General features: G+C 43.4%; 1 protein-coding gene across 1 annotated transcript in view; it reads right to left on the minus strand.

Annotated features, from left to right (window-relative positions):
- Positions 1 to 344: 344 nt before the first annotated feature.
- LOC140739086 (hemicentin-2-like) overlaps positions 345 to 15,851 on the minus strand; it is a 48,921-nt gene continuing 33,414 nt past the window's right edge. The window contains 4 exon segments of the mRNA XM_073067032.1: positions 345 to 689; positions 7,363 to 7,563; positions 10,175 to 10,236; positions 13,579 to 13,674. Coding sequence (XP_072923133.1) covers positions 552 to 689; positions 7,363 to 7,563; positions 10,175 to 10,236; positions 13,579 to 13,674 — 497 coding nt within the window. The 3' untranslated portion in view covers positions 345 to 551.

Genomic DNA, 15,851 nt, shown 5'->3' on the forward strand with positions numbered 1-15,851 from the left:
AGGGCTGAATGGTCTACTTCTGCACCTATTGTCTATTGTCTATTGTCACTCTGTCAGAATATCTTCTCCAAAGCCCTCACGTATAATTTCCATACTGACTAGTCCCTTTGCTACCATGCACCTGTATCCTGGGAATTAAGCACCAAAACTGGGAATGCCATTGACCTCAGAAGCTCAAGAACCTGGCAAAGGCCACAGGATCAGGGCTATGAAAACAGCTTTATTTGAGTCACTTCTGGATCAGAAGGAATTCTTGAATAGAGAAACTGTACAGAATATCAAAATATCACATAGAGAATATCTTGAGATAGAGTATGACTAAAAGAGTTCTGTTTCATTTCTGAAGATGTATTCCCCCTATGATAAAACTATTTGTTGGAATCTTTCGGTGTTTGGGGCAAATTATTAGACATTAAGGAATGAAAGGATATGGAGTTAGTGGAGCAAAGTGGTACTGAGTTTATAGATCAGTCAATCTTATTGAATGTCAGACCTAGCTGAATGGCCAACACTGTTTCTCTTCTTTGTGTTCTAATGTTCATATTTTATTGCTAATTGTCTTGTAGGTTGTCAGTCTTAATGCAGGCATATACGGTGCTTTCTTCTCCAACAACTCCTGGCTTCTTTCTATTGGTCTTAAACATTGCCATATTTTCATACACGCCACAATCAGAAGATGGAGTCACCTGCTAAGAGAATGACGAAATTAATCAGAAAGCAATGTATTACATTTTAAGGTGAAAAGCTGACTAAAGATGCCCTTTCTTCAGTTCATCTGCTGTTGGAACATTGTACCACACCTTCAGATTCAACTATACCACTCTTCTCCTGACTGGCCTCCCCTGATTGATTTACTGTGAATTTAAGATATAGGAGCAGTATTCGGCCATTTGGCCAATCAAGTCTGCTCCACCAATTCATCATGGCTGATCTATTTTCCTCTCAGACCAAACCTCCTGAGTTACCCCCGTATGCCTTCATACCCTAACCAATCAACAATCTATCAAGCTCTGCCTTAAAAACACTTTAACACTTGGCCTCCACAGCTGTCTGTGGCAACGAATTCCACAGATTCACCACTCTCTGGTTAAAGAAATTCCTCCTCATCTCAGTTCTCAAAGGGTGCCTTCTCTACTTTGAGGCTGTGTCCTCTGGTCTTAAACATTCCCACCATAGGAAACATCTTTTCCACTCCCATCAATTACTCTGCTCTCTTCATCTGACTCACAATGCCTCCATCCGTACCCAGTGTCATCATTAGCTCCAATTGGTACTGAGCTTCAGCTTTTAAATTGCTACCTTTATGGTCAGGCTGAGTCATGACTTATTCCTTCCTATCTCTATAAAGGTTTACAGCCCTACAAACTTCCAACTCCCTTCCTGACTTGCTTCATTTGCCTTACCCCTTCCTTCACCTTGGCATTTAGGGTAGTGATAGAATTCTGGAATCCAGCCTCTCTGTCTCCCAGCTTTAACCTGCTTTGCTTCCTTCTTATTGCCCATATATCTGGTCTGATTTTGCTCACCTATTGAAGAGATTACATCAAATAAGATAAAGCCCAGCTTCATTTACCTCCTTTTTTTTCCTAGATCCTGACAATCAAGGTTGAATTTTGGTGTGTTGGTTTGTCTCTCAGGAAGACAATGAAGAACACCAACAACGACAGCTCTTGTGTCTGCAGTAAGGGACACTTATCCACAGGCTTGGAAGCTGAGGACCAGCCATGGGCTACTTTTGACAACATGGATAAGACATAATATGAAGCAAAATTACCAAACCCCATCTGGCTTCAAGTTCAGACACAAAGAGCTCATACCACAAAATGGGCAAGATTCTTACCTTCAGAAGTGACTTGATTTTTGAATATATGGTTAATTTCAACACTATACTTTTGTTGTATTTTTATTATATATACAAAAAGCGGATAAAATATATCTGAGCATTTGCACACCATTCCCTCCCCTGCAGGACAAGATGCCCACATTCCTGACATGGAAAATTCAAAATCCCAAAGAAAGAGATGCATTCAGTGACTTTGGCCAAAATGAATTAATACAACACACACAAAATGCTGGAGGAACTCAATAGGTCAGTAGCATCTATGGATATGAATATGGGTATAGTTGATGTTTTGGGCCAAGACTTTTCTTCAGGATTGGAAATGAAGGGGAGGGGGATGCCAAAATAAAAAGGTGGTGGGAGGGGAAGGATGATAACTGGAAGGTGAATCCAGGTGGGTAGGAAAGATAAAGGGCTGGAGAGGAAGGAATCTGATAGGAGAGGAGAGTGGATCATAGGAGAAAGGAAGGAGGCAAGGCACCGGGGGAAGTGATAGGCAGATGAGAAGAGGTAAGGGGTCAGAGAGGGGAAAATAAGAAAAGGGGAGATGAGGTGAAGGAGATTTTTTAACCAGAAGGAGAAACTGATATTTATGCTGTCAGGTTAAAAAGTACCCAGATGGAATATGAGGTGTTGCTCCATCACCCTGTGGGTGGCCTCAACATGTCAGAATAGGAATGGGAATTGGAATTAAAATGGTTGGCCACCAGGAAGTCCTGCTTGTGGCATATGGTGCAGAGGTGCTGAAGAAGTAGTCTCCAGTTTACAATGGGTCTCACCAATGTAGAGGAGGCCACATCAGGAGCATCAGATGCAGTATACGGTCCCAGCAAATTTGTAGGTGAAGTTTTGCCTCACCGGGAAGGACTGCCTGCAGCCCGGAATGGAGGTTAGTGAGGAGGTGAATGGAATGGGCAGATGTAGCATTTTATCCACCTGCAGGCATAAGTGCCGGGAGGGAGATTAATCGGGACAGATGAAGGGACAAGGGAATCATGGAGGGAATGATCCCTGTGGAAAGTGGAGAAGGTGGGGGGATGTTGCGGAACTACAGATAAGTTTGATGGTAGGATCACCTTGGAGATGGTGGAAGTTGTGGAGAATAATGTGTTGGATGCAGAGGCTTGTGGAGTGGTAGGTTAGGACAAGAGGAACTCTTATCACTGCTAAGGTGGCAGGAGTATGGGGTGAGTGCCAATGTATAGGAAGTGGAGGAGATGTGGGTGAGGGCAGCATCAATGGTGGAGGAAGAGAAACACTGTTCTTTGAAAAGGAGGACTTCGCTGATGTCCAGGAATGGAAAGCTGCATCCTGGGAACAGATGTGGCAGAGGTGAAGGAACTGAGAAAAGGGAATGGCATTTTTGAGGAGACAGGGTGAGAAAATGTACAGTGAAGATAACCGTGTGAATCGGTAGGTTTATAGAAGATGTTGATCAACGGTTTGTCTCCAGATACGGAGTCAGAGACATTGAGAAAGGGGAGGGATGTGTCAGAAATAGACCAAGTGAATTTAAGGGCAGGGTAGAAGTTAGAGGCAAAGTTGATGAAATTTACAAGCTCAGCATGGGTGCATGAAGCAGCACCAATGCAGTCATCAATAAGGAGGAAGTTTTGGGGAGCATTTGGGGAAGTCTTGGAACATAGCCTATCCACTTAGCCAATGAAGATGCAGGCATAGCTGGTGCCCATGGCTACCGCTTGAGTCTGGAGAACGAGGGAGGAGCCAAAGTAAAGATTGTTAAAGACAAGGACCAGTTCTGTCAGATGGAGGAGGGTGGTGGTAGAGTGGAGCTGGTTAGTTGTTTTATTGAGAAAGAAGGGTAGAGCTTTAAGGCTTTCTTGATGGGGGACAGAAGTGTATAAGGACTTGGCATGAATGGTGTGAAATGAGATGGAAAAGGCCAGGGAATTGAAAGTAATTGAAGAGTTCAGGAGCATGAGAAGTGTTGTGTTTGTTAGGTTGGAAGAGATGAACCAAGTGGGATAGAATGGAGTTGAAGTATGAGGACACGAGTTCAGTGGGTCAAAAGCAGACAGAGACAATAGGTCTACCCGGACAGTCAGGTTTGTAGACCTGGTGTAGGAGGCAGAAGCAAGCAGTGCGGGTTAAGGGGAGCGTATGTTTGGTGGCAGTGGATGGGAGTTCTCTAGAGTCAATGAAGTCAGTGTTGGTGTTGGGGCCAGTTTTCTGATAGCCTGGAGTGGAGTCCTCTTCAAGGGGTAGGTATGAGGAGGTGTCTGAGAGTTGCTGACTAGCCTCAGCAAGGTAGAGGTCTGTCCACCACACTACAACTGCACCTCCTTTGTCTGCGGGTTTGATGGCAAAGTTGGGATTTGCAGTGAGAGTGGAGGGAAATGCGTTGAGAGGGAATAAAGTTTGAGGAGAAAGGAGTGCTGAAATCAATATGGTTGTTGTCCAGTCAGCTATTTGAGATGAAAAGAACCAGAGCAGAGGAGGTTTGGAGATGGGAGAAGGGGTCTGAAGTGCATGATGGGGAAACCTTCCCAACGAAGAGGGCTAGGAGACAGAGGTGCCAGAAGAAGAGCTCAGGGGAAGATCGGAGGGAATAGTGAAGACATGGTGAGGAGTAGAGCTGGGGTCAGAAGGAGGAAGAGAGTTGGTGGTGCCAGATGGAAGAGGAGGGTTGGGGTGTTCAGTGAAGTGGGGTGAGATAGAGATGGAGGCTCCAAAGAGCAAAGGATGGTGGAATCTGAGAGACTTGGAGTTGGAGAGTGATGATGGGGGAAGGGGATCCTGGGGACCCAGCAGCAGCAAGTAACGTCTCATCCTGGAAGTGCTGACAGTTGAGGTCCAGGTTGGAACTGGAGATAGAGGCCACACAATTTGCAGTCTGGAGACATCCAGATCATCGGAACCATCACTGGTGGTGGTGGAACCTGGGGTCTCGGTATGTTCGCGTTGTTGAAACCAGGGTTGGTGATAATTGTATCACCAACCTGGAAGCGTCCAGAGCCATTGGAGCTGGGATTGCAAGAGGCAACAGGGACAGCGGTCTGGTGGCATCTAGGGCCATCAGAATTGGAGTTGGAGGTGGTGGGATCTGCGGTCTGGAGATGGGCGAACTTCCGAACCAGGGGTCCCCAACCTTTCTTATCCCACACCCCATCCTTACTAGACCCGAGAAGGCAAAGAACCAGCAGTTCAAGGTATGGATCTGGTGGAGGATGAAATGTTGGAGAGGTCCATAACATATGGAGGAGTGGGAGGCCAGGAACTGTGGCCAAATATAAGGCAGGGCTACCAGGTACCTCCACATAGAATTCGGAGAGAAGCCATGGAAGAAGTAATCAATTGAATGCAAAATGAATTAGCATTGCCTCTATAGTCAAAAGGTATATACTTAAAATGTGACCAATAGTTCTTAAGAAATTACTTCTGTTTAAAAAACCTAATAAATAATGAAATAACAGAAATAAAGAAAGAAGGAAAAGTAACAGAAATGTGATGTTGGGTTTCTTTTAAGAGCATTTAGGATAAGTCTCCAGGGCCTGATTGAATATACCACAGGTTATTGAGAGAGGCAAGAAATGAGATTACTGGGTCCTTTCTAGGCACAGGTGAGGTCCCAGAGGACTGGTAAGTAGCTATATATGTCAGTGGTAGGAAGGTTACTGGAGAGAATTGTTAGGGATAGGATTTATGAGCATTTGGAAAACTGGCCTAATTAGGCCATCGTGGCTTTGTGCGGGACAAGTTGCGATGATGATTGATGAAAGTAGAGCTGTAGATGTTGTCTACATGGATTTTAGTAAAGTGTTTGACAAGGTCCCTCATGGGAGGCTCATCCAGAAGGTTAAGATGCATGGGCTGTTTGGATTCAGAACTGGCTTGACCGTAGAAGACAGAGGTGGCACATTAAATTAGTAATCAAATAGCCAACTAAGCTAATCACTTCTGCCTACACAATGTCCATATCCTTCTATTCTCCTCACATTCATGTACTTAGCTAAATTTCTCTTAAAAATCCCTAATATATTGGCCTCTATCACAATCCCAGGCAGCATATTCCAGACTGCCACCATTCTCTGTAAAAAATCTTGCCCCTCACATCTCTTTTGAATTTATCTCCTCTCACCTTAAATGCATGTGCTCTGGCTTTAGACATTTTAACCCTGGGGAAAAGATACCATCTGTCCACTTTATCTATGCCTCTCATAGTACCTCTGTCAGATCTCCCCTCAGACTCTGCCACATCAGAGAAAATGACCCAAGTTTGACCAATGCCTTATTATAGCATATGCCTTCTAATCTAGACAGTATCCTGGTAAGCCTCTTCTGTACCTCCACAGCCTCAACGTCAGAAACCAGAACTTCATGCAATATTCCAGATGGGGCCTAACTAGAGCTATATAAAGCTGCAAAATAAATTCCTGACTTTTGAACTCAGTGCCTTGACTAATAAAGGCAAGCATGCCATATGCTTTTTTAACCACCTTATCAACCTAGACAGCCACTTTCAGGGAGTTATTGTAGCTATTGAGCTAATATAAGTTGTTCAGCAGAACACTGTAGCCAACGTTCCTGTTCCTGTGCTGTAGTGTTCTATGCGAAGGACTATGTCATAATTTCACACGCTAACAGCACTCAGGAATTGAAATACACTAAAATTTTGCACATGACATCAGATTGAAACTGTGAAGAACTAGAAAGGAATGGAAGATGGTGCAAACAAATGCAGATATCAAATAACACACACAAAATGCTGGTGGAACGCAGCAGGCCAAGCAGCATCTATAGGAAGAAGTACAGTCGATGTTTCGGGCCGAGATCCTTCGTCAGGACTAACTGAAAGAAGAGATAGTAAGAGATTTGAAAGTGGGTGAGGGAGGGGAAATTTTGACATAAGTGAGTTATTCATCTGAAAAGTATGAATCTGAATGTGATAGATATGTCCAGAATTGTGGATACAATTAATTAAATGTAACAAAGTTGACAAACGAAACCATAAAATGCGATAAAAAGTGCCACCACATTTCAAATGTAATGCAATACAGTCTAATCCAGAACTTTGAAGGGAAAATATATAGGGCACTAAGCACTATTACTATTCATGTGATACAAAAGTAGATGCACAAAAAATTATTTTAAAGATGAAACCGGTTTTCAATGATAAGAAAATTAAAAAAAAATCCATATGGATGACCTCAAGGAAAGATTTAATAAAGAAGCTGCCCAGAAGAAGTTCTCAGCTACGCTGAAGTCCATATTTTGCAATGATATATTTGAGGCGGCCATTACAAAAATCAATGAGGAATTCAGGAGAATCTATTTTTCCTTGATTGGTCAAGATATTTTATCCACCATCACATCAAGCATTTGAAGCAAGTGTCATGGATACTTATAAGATAACAACATAAATCAGAGAGTCTGGAATAAAAGGAGGTGATGATGGCTTGAGGTGGAGAGAACCCATAGCCTTATGTCCTATAGTAGACTTGACAGCCTCAATGGTATGATTCTAGTGAGGTATTCCTTGAGATACATAGAAAGGAAGTTACCTGTGCATCACCAACTTCGGCTTGTTCTGTGTTGGGTCTTGCTGCTTTTCCGCCCTTATGTTTATAGACAAATTGTAGGGAAGCATAGTGCAAGGAATTTCCTGAGCTTCTCCTAGAAAATTTCCATTTCCTTTCCCCTCTTTTCGACGTAAACAAGTTGTCGTACACACTGCTGATGACAGAATTACTTGTTGGTGTGATCTGCAAATGAGACAAGGTCAAAATTTTAAAGCACTCATGCAGTTTTCAAAGCAAGGTCCTGTACTTTTCTGAGAGGGTCTTGCCACATCCAGCTACCATCTGTTTTCCCTATTCTCCTCAAACTTTCCATCTCTATGCCCCTGTTGGTTCTGAAGACAGCAGGAAACTAATGGCAGCAACATGACCTCAATCAATGTAATGATGTGACACAGTGAGTTAAGAGACAAACCCTTTCCATGAAACTCTGGAAATCTTTGACAACCAAACAAACCCTTCTCCATTTTTCTCAACTGTCAAAGGCTTGTATAGTCTTCATTGTCATTAAAATGGACAATTACCAGAGCTTTTAAGCTATTAAGCAATTGAAAAAAATAGGAAATAAAATTAGCATAAAACATGCCAACTTAACTAAAACATTAAAAACACAAGTAATTAAAAAGTTTATTTTATCAATTTTTTCCATATAACCCTACACTTACTATTCAATATGAATAGGTTCAGGAAAGCCTGATGAACGGTCCAACAAAAGATTTCCCCATTGTAAATTATGGGAGACATAACTGGCATTGTGGGATATAAATTCAGGACTCCGGACTGCTGGTGGAGTCCTCTAGATTACCAACCTGGTTATTTGATTAACCACCACACCCACCTTTGACAAGGTACCTTGGCTACTCTGGAAGGTTAGATTGCATAGGACCCAGGGTGATATAGCAGATCGAATTCATATTTGGCTCAGAGGTAGGAAGCAGAGAGTGATGGCTGAGGGTTGTTTCTCAGACTGGAGGCCTGTATCTAGTAGTGTGCTACAAAGGACGGTGGTCTAATTTTTATATGTATATGTGGTGTGTTGTTTCTAATTTTTATACATGGCTTGGATGTGAGTGTATAAAGCATAATAATTTTGTGGTTGGTACTAAAATAGGTGGTGTTGTAGAAAGTGTGGAAGGTTATGGAGAAATAAATGAGGATCTTGATTAACTAGTTAAGTGGTCTGAGGACTAGCAAATCACTTTCAATCCAGGTAAATGGACATTGGGATATAAAACCAGGGTAGAATGGGAGGACCCAGGGGAGTATTATGGAAGAGAGGAACATAAAAGTTAAACTCATAGTTTGCCAAAAGTTGTATCATAATTAGATAGGGTGGTGAAGAAGTTATTTGATATGCTGGCCTTCATCTTTCAGAACAATGAATATAGAAATTGGGGAGTAATGTTGCAGCTATATAAGACATTGGTATTGGAGTACACAGTACAGATTTTGTCATCATGTTATATGAAAGAAGTTATTAAACTAGAAAGGGTGCAAAAGAGATTTACCAGGATGTTGCCTGGACTTGGGGCTCTGAGTCAGAAGGAGAGATTGTGTAGCTTTATTCCCTGGATTGTAGAAGATTGAGGGGTGATTTGATAGAGGTATATAAGACGATGAGGGACAAAGACAGGGTGAAAGCACATAGTATTTTTTACCCCAGAGAGGGAATGCTAAAAACTGGAGGGCATAGCTTAAGATCAGAGATGAGATATTTAAGAAGGCCATCAGGTACAGCTTCTTCACATAAAGTGCCGAGTGTCAGACGCCCTGAGCCAATAGGCTGGTCCTGGACTTATTTCCACTTGGCATGATTAACTTATTATTATTTAATTATTTATGGTTTTATATTGTTATATTTCTTCACTATTCTTGGTTGGTGCGGCTGTAATGAAACCCAATTTCCCTCGGGATCAATAAAGTATGTCTTGATTGTCTGTCTGTCTGTATTTGGAATAATCTGCCAGAAATATTGTAGTGGGTGAGGTGTGCACATTAGTAACAGTTAAAAGCCAATTAGATCAGTACATGGATAGGAGAGATGTAGAGGGCTATGGGCCAAATGGAGGCAGATGGACAAGCTCACTAGACAACACAGTCAGCATAAATGAGTAGAGCCAAAGAGCCTGTTTTCATGATGTATGACTATGACTTTATGATACTTGTTCAGCACAGTGTAGCAATCCCACTTGTCTTACTCTCGCTCTGCTAATTCCCTGGATCCCTTCATCTTACTCTCTTGCTCACATACGCATCAACTCCCTTTAGATTCTTTTTACTATTAACCTACACAGAAGCCATCGTTGGGATGTGGTTGAAGATCCGCACAATCACACAAAGAATGCACAGATGACACATGAGGCCAGGACTGAACACAGGGCCCTAGACCTGCGAGGAGGCAACTCTATCTGCTGTCTTTATTTGATGGAAAGGATTAAAATTCCAGCTTTTGAATCAGGTGACAGTACTGTTTAAACAGGAACAAAGGCTGTTGGGAAGACCAAGTACAAGTGGGCTCCTCATGATTCATTCTACAGAGAATTAAATGCGACATAACTTCCATTACTGGATTCATTGTTCCGAATGATGAAGGTCAACATGTCAAATACCTTCTTCACCGCCCTAACTCTGAGGTTCCTCTCTTCCATAATACTCCCCAGGGCCCTACTATTCTATAAACCCTCCCCTGGTTTTATATCCCAATGTGCATTTACCTGGACTGAAAGCCATTTGCTAGTCAGTTTAGCCCATCTCCCGCAAGAACGCATTTTGTCAGAGCAACAACAACTTCACTAACCTCTGTCAGATCCTGCATCTCTGTTTGGATGACGGGTTGAGAATCAGATTCCATGTTTTTACCTGGGGATGAAAACAGAGGAAGATCTGTAAGCCGTAGCAAACTGCAGTACTTTAATTTTTTGACTGAAAGTCAGGGGGTCAAGTCTCGTGCCAGGGACTTGAGCACAAGTTTGAGGTGGTAACTCCAATGCTTAGTAAGAAGGCTCTGAGGTCACTGGGTGTAGTTATCAGATACAGCTTAAATCAAAACTCTGTATGATGTCTCAGTGAAGCAAATGGTTCCATGGAAGTGAATTTCTCCCTAGTCTCTTGCACACTTATTCCACAGCCAACATTGAAATGATCTGACCTTGAATAATTAATTAAATCTTGCTTTGCATAATTGTTTGTCTTACATTGTAATGGCAACATTTTAAAATTAGAGTAAAACTCTGATAATTCATTTTGGAATTTCCAGTTGTTTGGCATCTGGCTCACTAGGTGATGTTGGACTCTATCCCCTCCCACTCACTGGTATACTGTTCTCTCTTTTTATTTATCCAGTTTGTTGGTACAATTATTACCCTACCCTTGCAGATAATACAACACATTTTGCCACATAATATAACTCTATATAATCTTAATGTTCCTGGGGAGTTAACAGATTACATAGAGGGAGAGAGAGTTTAAAAGAAGCGAGTGGGGACAGTCACATATTTTGCAATCAACAATTCCGAAGGAGACTTTGGATTGTTTATAATTAGATGGTTGGCAAGAAGCAATGTAAAGAAGTTAGGTTTACATAGAGTGGCCATTGTGTGCATGGGCCTGTGTTGGAGTGGGAAGTTGACGCTTTGGCTCATTGAGGCTGGAGTGAGAAGAGGCAGAGGCAGTAGGTAGATTTTTTTTTGTTATTTAGTCTTTCATTCTTTCTTGTTACACATTTAGGGCAGTGGGAATGCCGGACAGGATGCTGCAATGCTTCTCCTGAGGAATGTGGGAAGGCAGTGAGACGTCCAGTGTCCCTGACTACACCTGCAAGAAGTGCGTCCGGCTTCAGTTTCTAACAGACCTGCATGAGTCACAGCTGGAACTGAATGAACTCTGCATCATTCAGGGGGCAGAGGGGTTGATAGACAGGGCATACAGGGAGGTAATTACATCCAAGGTACAGGGCACAGGAAACTGAGTGACCCCTCAGGGGGCAGAAAGAGGATAGGCACACAGTGCAGAGTAGTCCTATGGCTATTCCCCTCAACCATAGGTATACTGTTTTGGAGGGGGAATGACCTAGCAGAGGAAAGCCACAGCAGTCAGATGTCTGACACTAAATCTGGCTCTGTGGCGCAGAAAGAAAGGGGGAAGATAGCCAAGCTAAAACGATAGGGGATTCATTAGGTAGAGGAAGGGAAAGGAGGTTCAGTGGACAAGAATGACATCTTCAGATAGTTTGTTACTTCCCCTGTGACAGGACCCCCAAGGTTGTGATCTCAGGATTGCTGCATGTGCCATATGCTAGTTAGGCCATAAATAGGAAGATCATACAATTTTACACATGCATGAGGGAGAACTTCATATCTTTCGATCATTGGACTCCCTTCCACAAAAGTTGGTACCTGTACAGAAAGGACTGTTTGCACTTATGCAGGAAGGGGACCAATACCTTGGCGGGAAGGTTTGCTAGTGCTGTTTAAACTAGAATTGCAGGGCATTGGGAACCAGAGCGCTAGAGTAGATTGTGGAGTGGTTGTAGAGAAAGATATTCTTAAACCTACATACAAGGTTAGGAATCAAAAGGTTGAGCATGGTGGGAATAATGTTCTGAGCTGCATACATTTCAGTGCAAAGAGTACTGCAGGAAAGATGGATGATTTAGGGCATGGATCACAATGTGGAGTTATGACGTTGTAGCCATTAGTGAGACTTGGTTGCAGGAGGAATGTACTAGGGTTCTGTTGTTTTAGGCATGATAGAGCAGAAGGGCTTAAAGTGGGACAGGTGGAATTACTAGTCAGGGAAAATATCCTGGCAGTGCTCAGTCAGGGCAGAATGGAGAGCTCATCTAGTGAGGCTTGATGGGTAGAACTGAGGAATAAGAAAGGTATGACCATAATGATAGGACTATACTAAAGATCACACAACAGCCTGCAGAATTTAGAAAAGCAAATTTGTAGAGGGGTCATAGACTGTTGCAAGAAACTTTGAACTTTGAAATATAAGGTTGTGAGAGTAGGTGATGTTAACTTTCCACATATTGACAGAGACTCCTATACTATAAAAGAGCTCAATGGGAAAGAGTTTGACAAATGTGTTTTCAGGAAAGTTTCCTTCATCATTACATAGAAGTCCCAACTAGACAGGGTGCAATTCTAGAACTCCCATTAAGGAAAAAGACAGGGCAGGTGACAGAAGTTTGTGTAGGAGAATGCTTTGCAACTAATGATCGCAATGATATTAGTTTCAAGAAAATCTTGGAAAAGGATAGATCTGGTCCTTGGATCTAAATTGGAGAAAGGCCAATTTTCATGGTACCAGAAGGAACCTAACAAGTGTAGTTTGGGACAGGTTGTTTTCTGGCAAAGGTGTACTGGATAAGTGGGGGGCCTTCAACAGTGCAACTTTGAGAGTACAAATATTGTGTTCCTGTAAGAATAAAAGGCAAGGGTAACAGGTTTAGGGAACCTTTGTTTGCAAGAGATATTGATACCCTGGTCAAGAAAAAGAAGGAGGTACAGAGCAGGCAGGTATAGGCAGGCAGGAACAAATGAGGTACTCAGGGTGCATAAGAAATGCAAGAGAACACTTAAGAAAGAAATGAGGAGGGGTAAAAGAAGACATGAGGTTGCTCAAGCACATAGGTGAAGGAGAATCCTAAGGGCTTCTACAGAGATATTAACAGCAAAAGGATAGCAAGGGACAAAATTGTCCTCTGGAAACCAGAGAATACTTGTAGACAATTGCTTCTCTGACTGGAGGCCTGTGACTAGTCGTGTGCCTCAGGGATTGATGCTGAGTCCATTGTTATTTGTCATCTATTTCAATGATCAGGATGATAATATGGAAAACTGGATCAGCAAATCTGCAGATGACACCAAGACTGAGGATATAGTGGATAGTGATGAAGACTTTCAAAACTTGCAGCGAGATCTGGACTAGCTGATCTAGAATTAGTCCCATCAAGGTGTGAGAAAGAAATACCTGGAGAAAAAGATAAATTGTAGTGGAATAAATTAACTAAAATTGAATTAGATTGATTAGGGCACCAAGATCTGAGTTGATAAGAAAGAAGGAGGTGAATGGACAACAACAGAGAAAGGTGAAAGGATAACTCTTTCATGGGGCAAGTATAGACCTAATAGACTCATTGGCTTCCTCCTGTGGTGAATTGTTCCAATAATTAGCAAATGGTAGCAGGGAACTTACCTCTGAACAAATCTTTCTTTTGTGTCCAGAGCCAAATGGCAAAGAGGAGAAGTGTAGCGATAATGGCTCCTGCAATGACTGTTGCTAAGATGACACCTGCATCAGCCGATGAAACAGACTTCAATATTTGTTACCATAATAGTGCAGAAAATCTGCTGTTGCATTTGCTTCTCTTCCTTACTGAATGTTAAGTGATTCAGTAACTTTGTGTTCACATTGAATTCATAAACATGACTGTGCAGTAATAGGACTTTAGGTTCAAACTATGCATGTTGCTACTTCTCCTCCATATAAGCAACTGTCTTTAACTCTACTGAAGCTGCCTTCTCCCTCTCACTAATCGCATATCCTTTCTGCTCCCCATTCCTACCTTGCTGAATGTAGACTGCTCTTAATTCTATCCCCTACATTATTGCATATATTGAATGAGTATTCCAAAGGGAGGATAAAGCAACCATGGCTGATAAGGGAAGTCCAAGGGAGTATAAAAGGAAAGAGACAGCATATACATGCTGGAGGAACTCAGCAGGTTGGGGAGCATCAATGGAAACAAATAAACACTTGCTGTTTCGGTCTGAGACTGTCAAGGTCTGGTCCGTGAAGTTCACGTTCTGGTTCACGGTCCGGTCTGTGGACTCCGGACTCCGGACTCCGGGTCTTCCAGCTGTCCCTTGTTTCAGTTGGGGTTAATCATAAACACCTGATGCTTGTCTTAGGGCTGGGAATATAAGTGGCCCTGGAATTGAGTGCGGGTGCTGGGTCATCTTGTCAGTATCTTGTCCTTGCCTCTGTGGGGTAAGCCAGGCCGTCTTTGCTGTTACCCCCTGAGGCTGGACTGTTCCCTTCCCTTCCCCTTCTTTCTGTAGCCCACCTGCTACCCTCTCACCTGGGGCTCTCGCCTACCTTTTGCCTGGAGCCCCGCCTGTGTCCTCGCCTATTCTCGCTGTCAAGTTCTATCGCTGAAGCAAGACCGGAGCCTTGCTGTGTCCAGATAAGGAATTGTCTTTTGTTGTTTGGAACTATCTCTTTGTGTCCTCGCCTTCGTTAGATAGGTCCAGCCATTTGCCGCTACCTTGAGTTGGAATTGTGTCTCTGTCCATGCCTTCGCTAGATAGGTCCGGCTGTTTGCTGCTACTTAGTGTTGGGAACTGTCTCGTCGTATTCAGCTTTCTGTGTATGAGTCCCGGCCCTACGTCCTGTTCCCAAGGAGGGGTCCCCGCTCTGTGTTCTGCGTTCCTGTCTCCCAAGACCAAGGCTCTGTGTTCTCCGTTCCTGTCTCCCAAGGCCAAGGCTCTGTGTTCCTGTCTCCAAAAACAAGTCTGAGCTTCACGTCCTCATCCAGCCCAGGAGTCCAGCGTCCTGCCCCCACATCCAGTCCTGTTGTCTTGCCATGTCTTGTCCTTGCTTAGATCCGGAGTCCGAGCCCGTGTCAAGACCCAGGTTCCGGGTCCCTGTCCAGTCTCTGGCTCAGAGTCCTCGTCAAGGTTCCAAGTTCCAGGTTCCTCGTCCAGGTCCCTAGCCCTAGTCTAGGCCCTGTATCCTAGTCTCATCCAGGGCCTGTGTCTAGTCCAGTGTTGTTTCTCCCCCACTTCCCTTGCTTTCTTGACAAACCTAGTCCTCTCACTAATACTTCAGTGTCTGTGTCTGCATTTGGGTTCACTCTCAATGCCCACCGTATGACAGAGACCCTTCTTCAGGACTGGAAATGAAGGAGGAAGATGCCAGAGTAAGAAGATGGGAGTAGGGGAAGAAGGATAGCTGGAAGGTACTAGGTGAAGCAAGGTGGATAGGAAAGTTAAAGGGCTGGAAAAGAAGGAATCTGATAGGAGAGGAGAGTGGACCATGGGAGAAAGGGAAGGAGGTGGGGACCCAGGGATAGGTGATAGAAGGAGGGGACCTGGGAACAGGTGAGAAGAGGTAAGTGGCCAGAGTGGGGAATAGAAGAAGAAGATGATGGGAGAGCAAGGGAAATTTATTTGCTGGAAGGAGAAATTGATATGCATGCCATCAGGTTGGAAGCATACCCAGTCAGAATATAAGGTGTTTCTGTTCCACCCTGAGGGCAACCCTATAGTGGCAAAAGAGGAGGCCATGGACTGACATGTTGGAATGGGAATTAAATGTCTGGTGTTACGAATGTGCCACAACTCTGAGGGGCCGAAGGGTACAAAGTCGCCCCCTCCTTCTTGAGAATCGCAAGATCGCTATTAATTTGGGTCTGGGACCCAGGAAATGAGAGAGAATCCTCAAGGTTTTGGAATGTGTCCTGGCCT

Source organism: Hemitrygon akajei, chromosome 15, assembly GCF_048418815.1.
Source record: "Hemitrygon akajei chromosome 15, sHemAka1.3, whole genome shotgun sequence".
Taxonomy (NCBI): Eukaryota; Metazoa; Chordata; class Chondrichthyes; order Myliobatiformes; family Dasyatidae; genus Hemitrygon; species Hemitrygon akajei.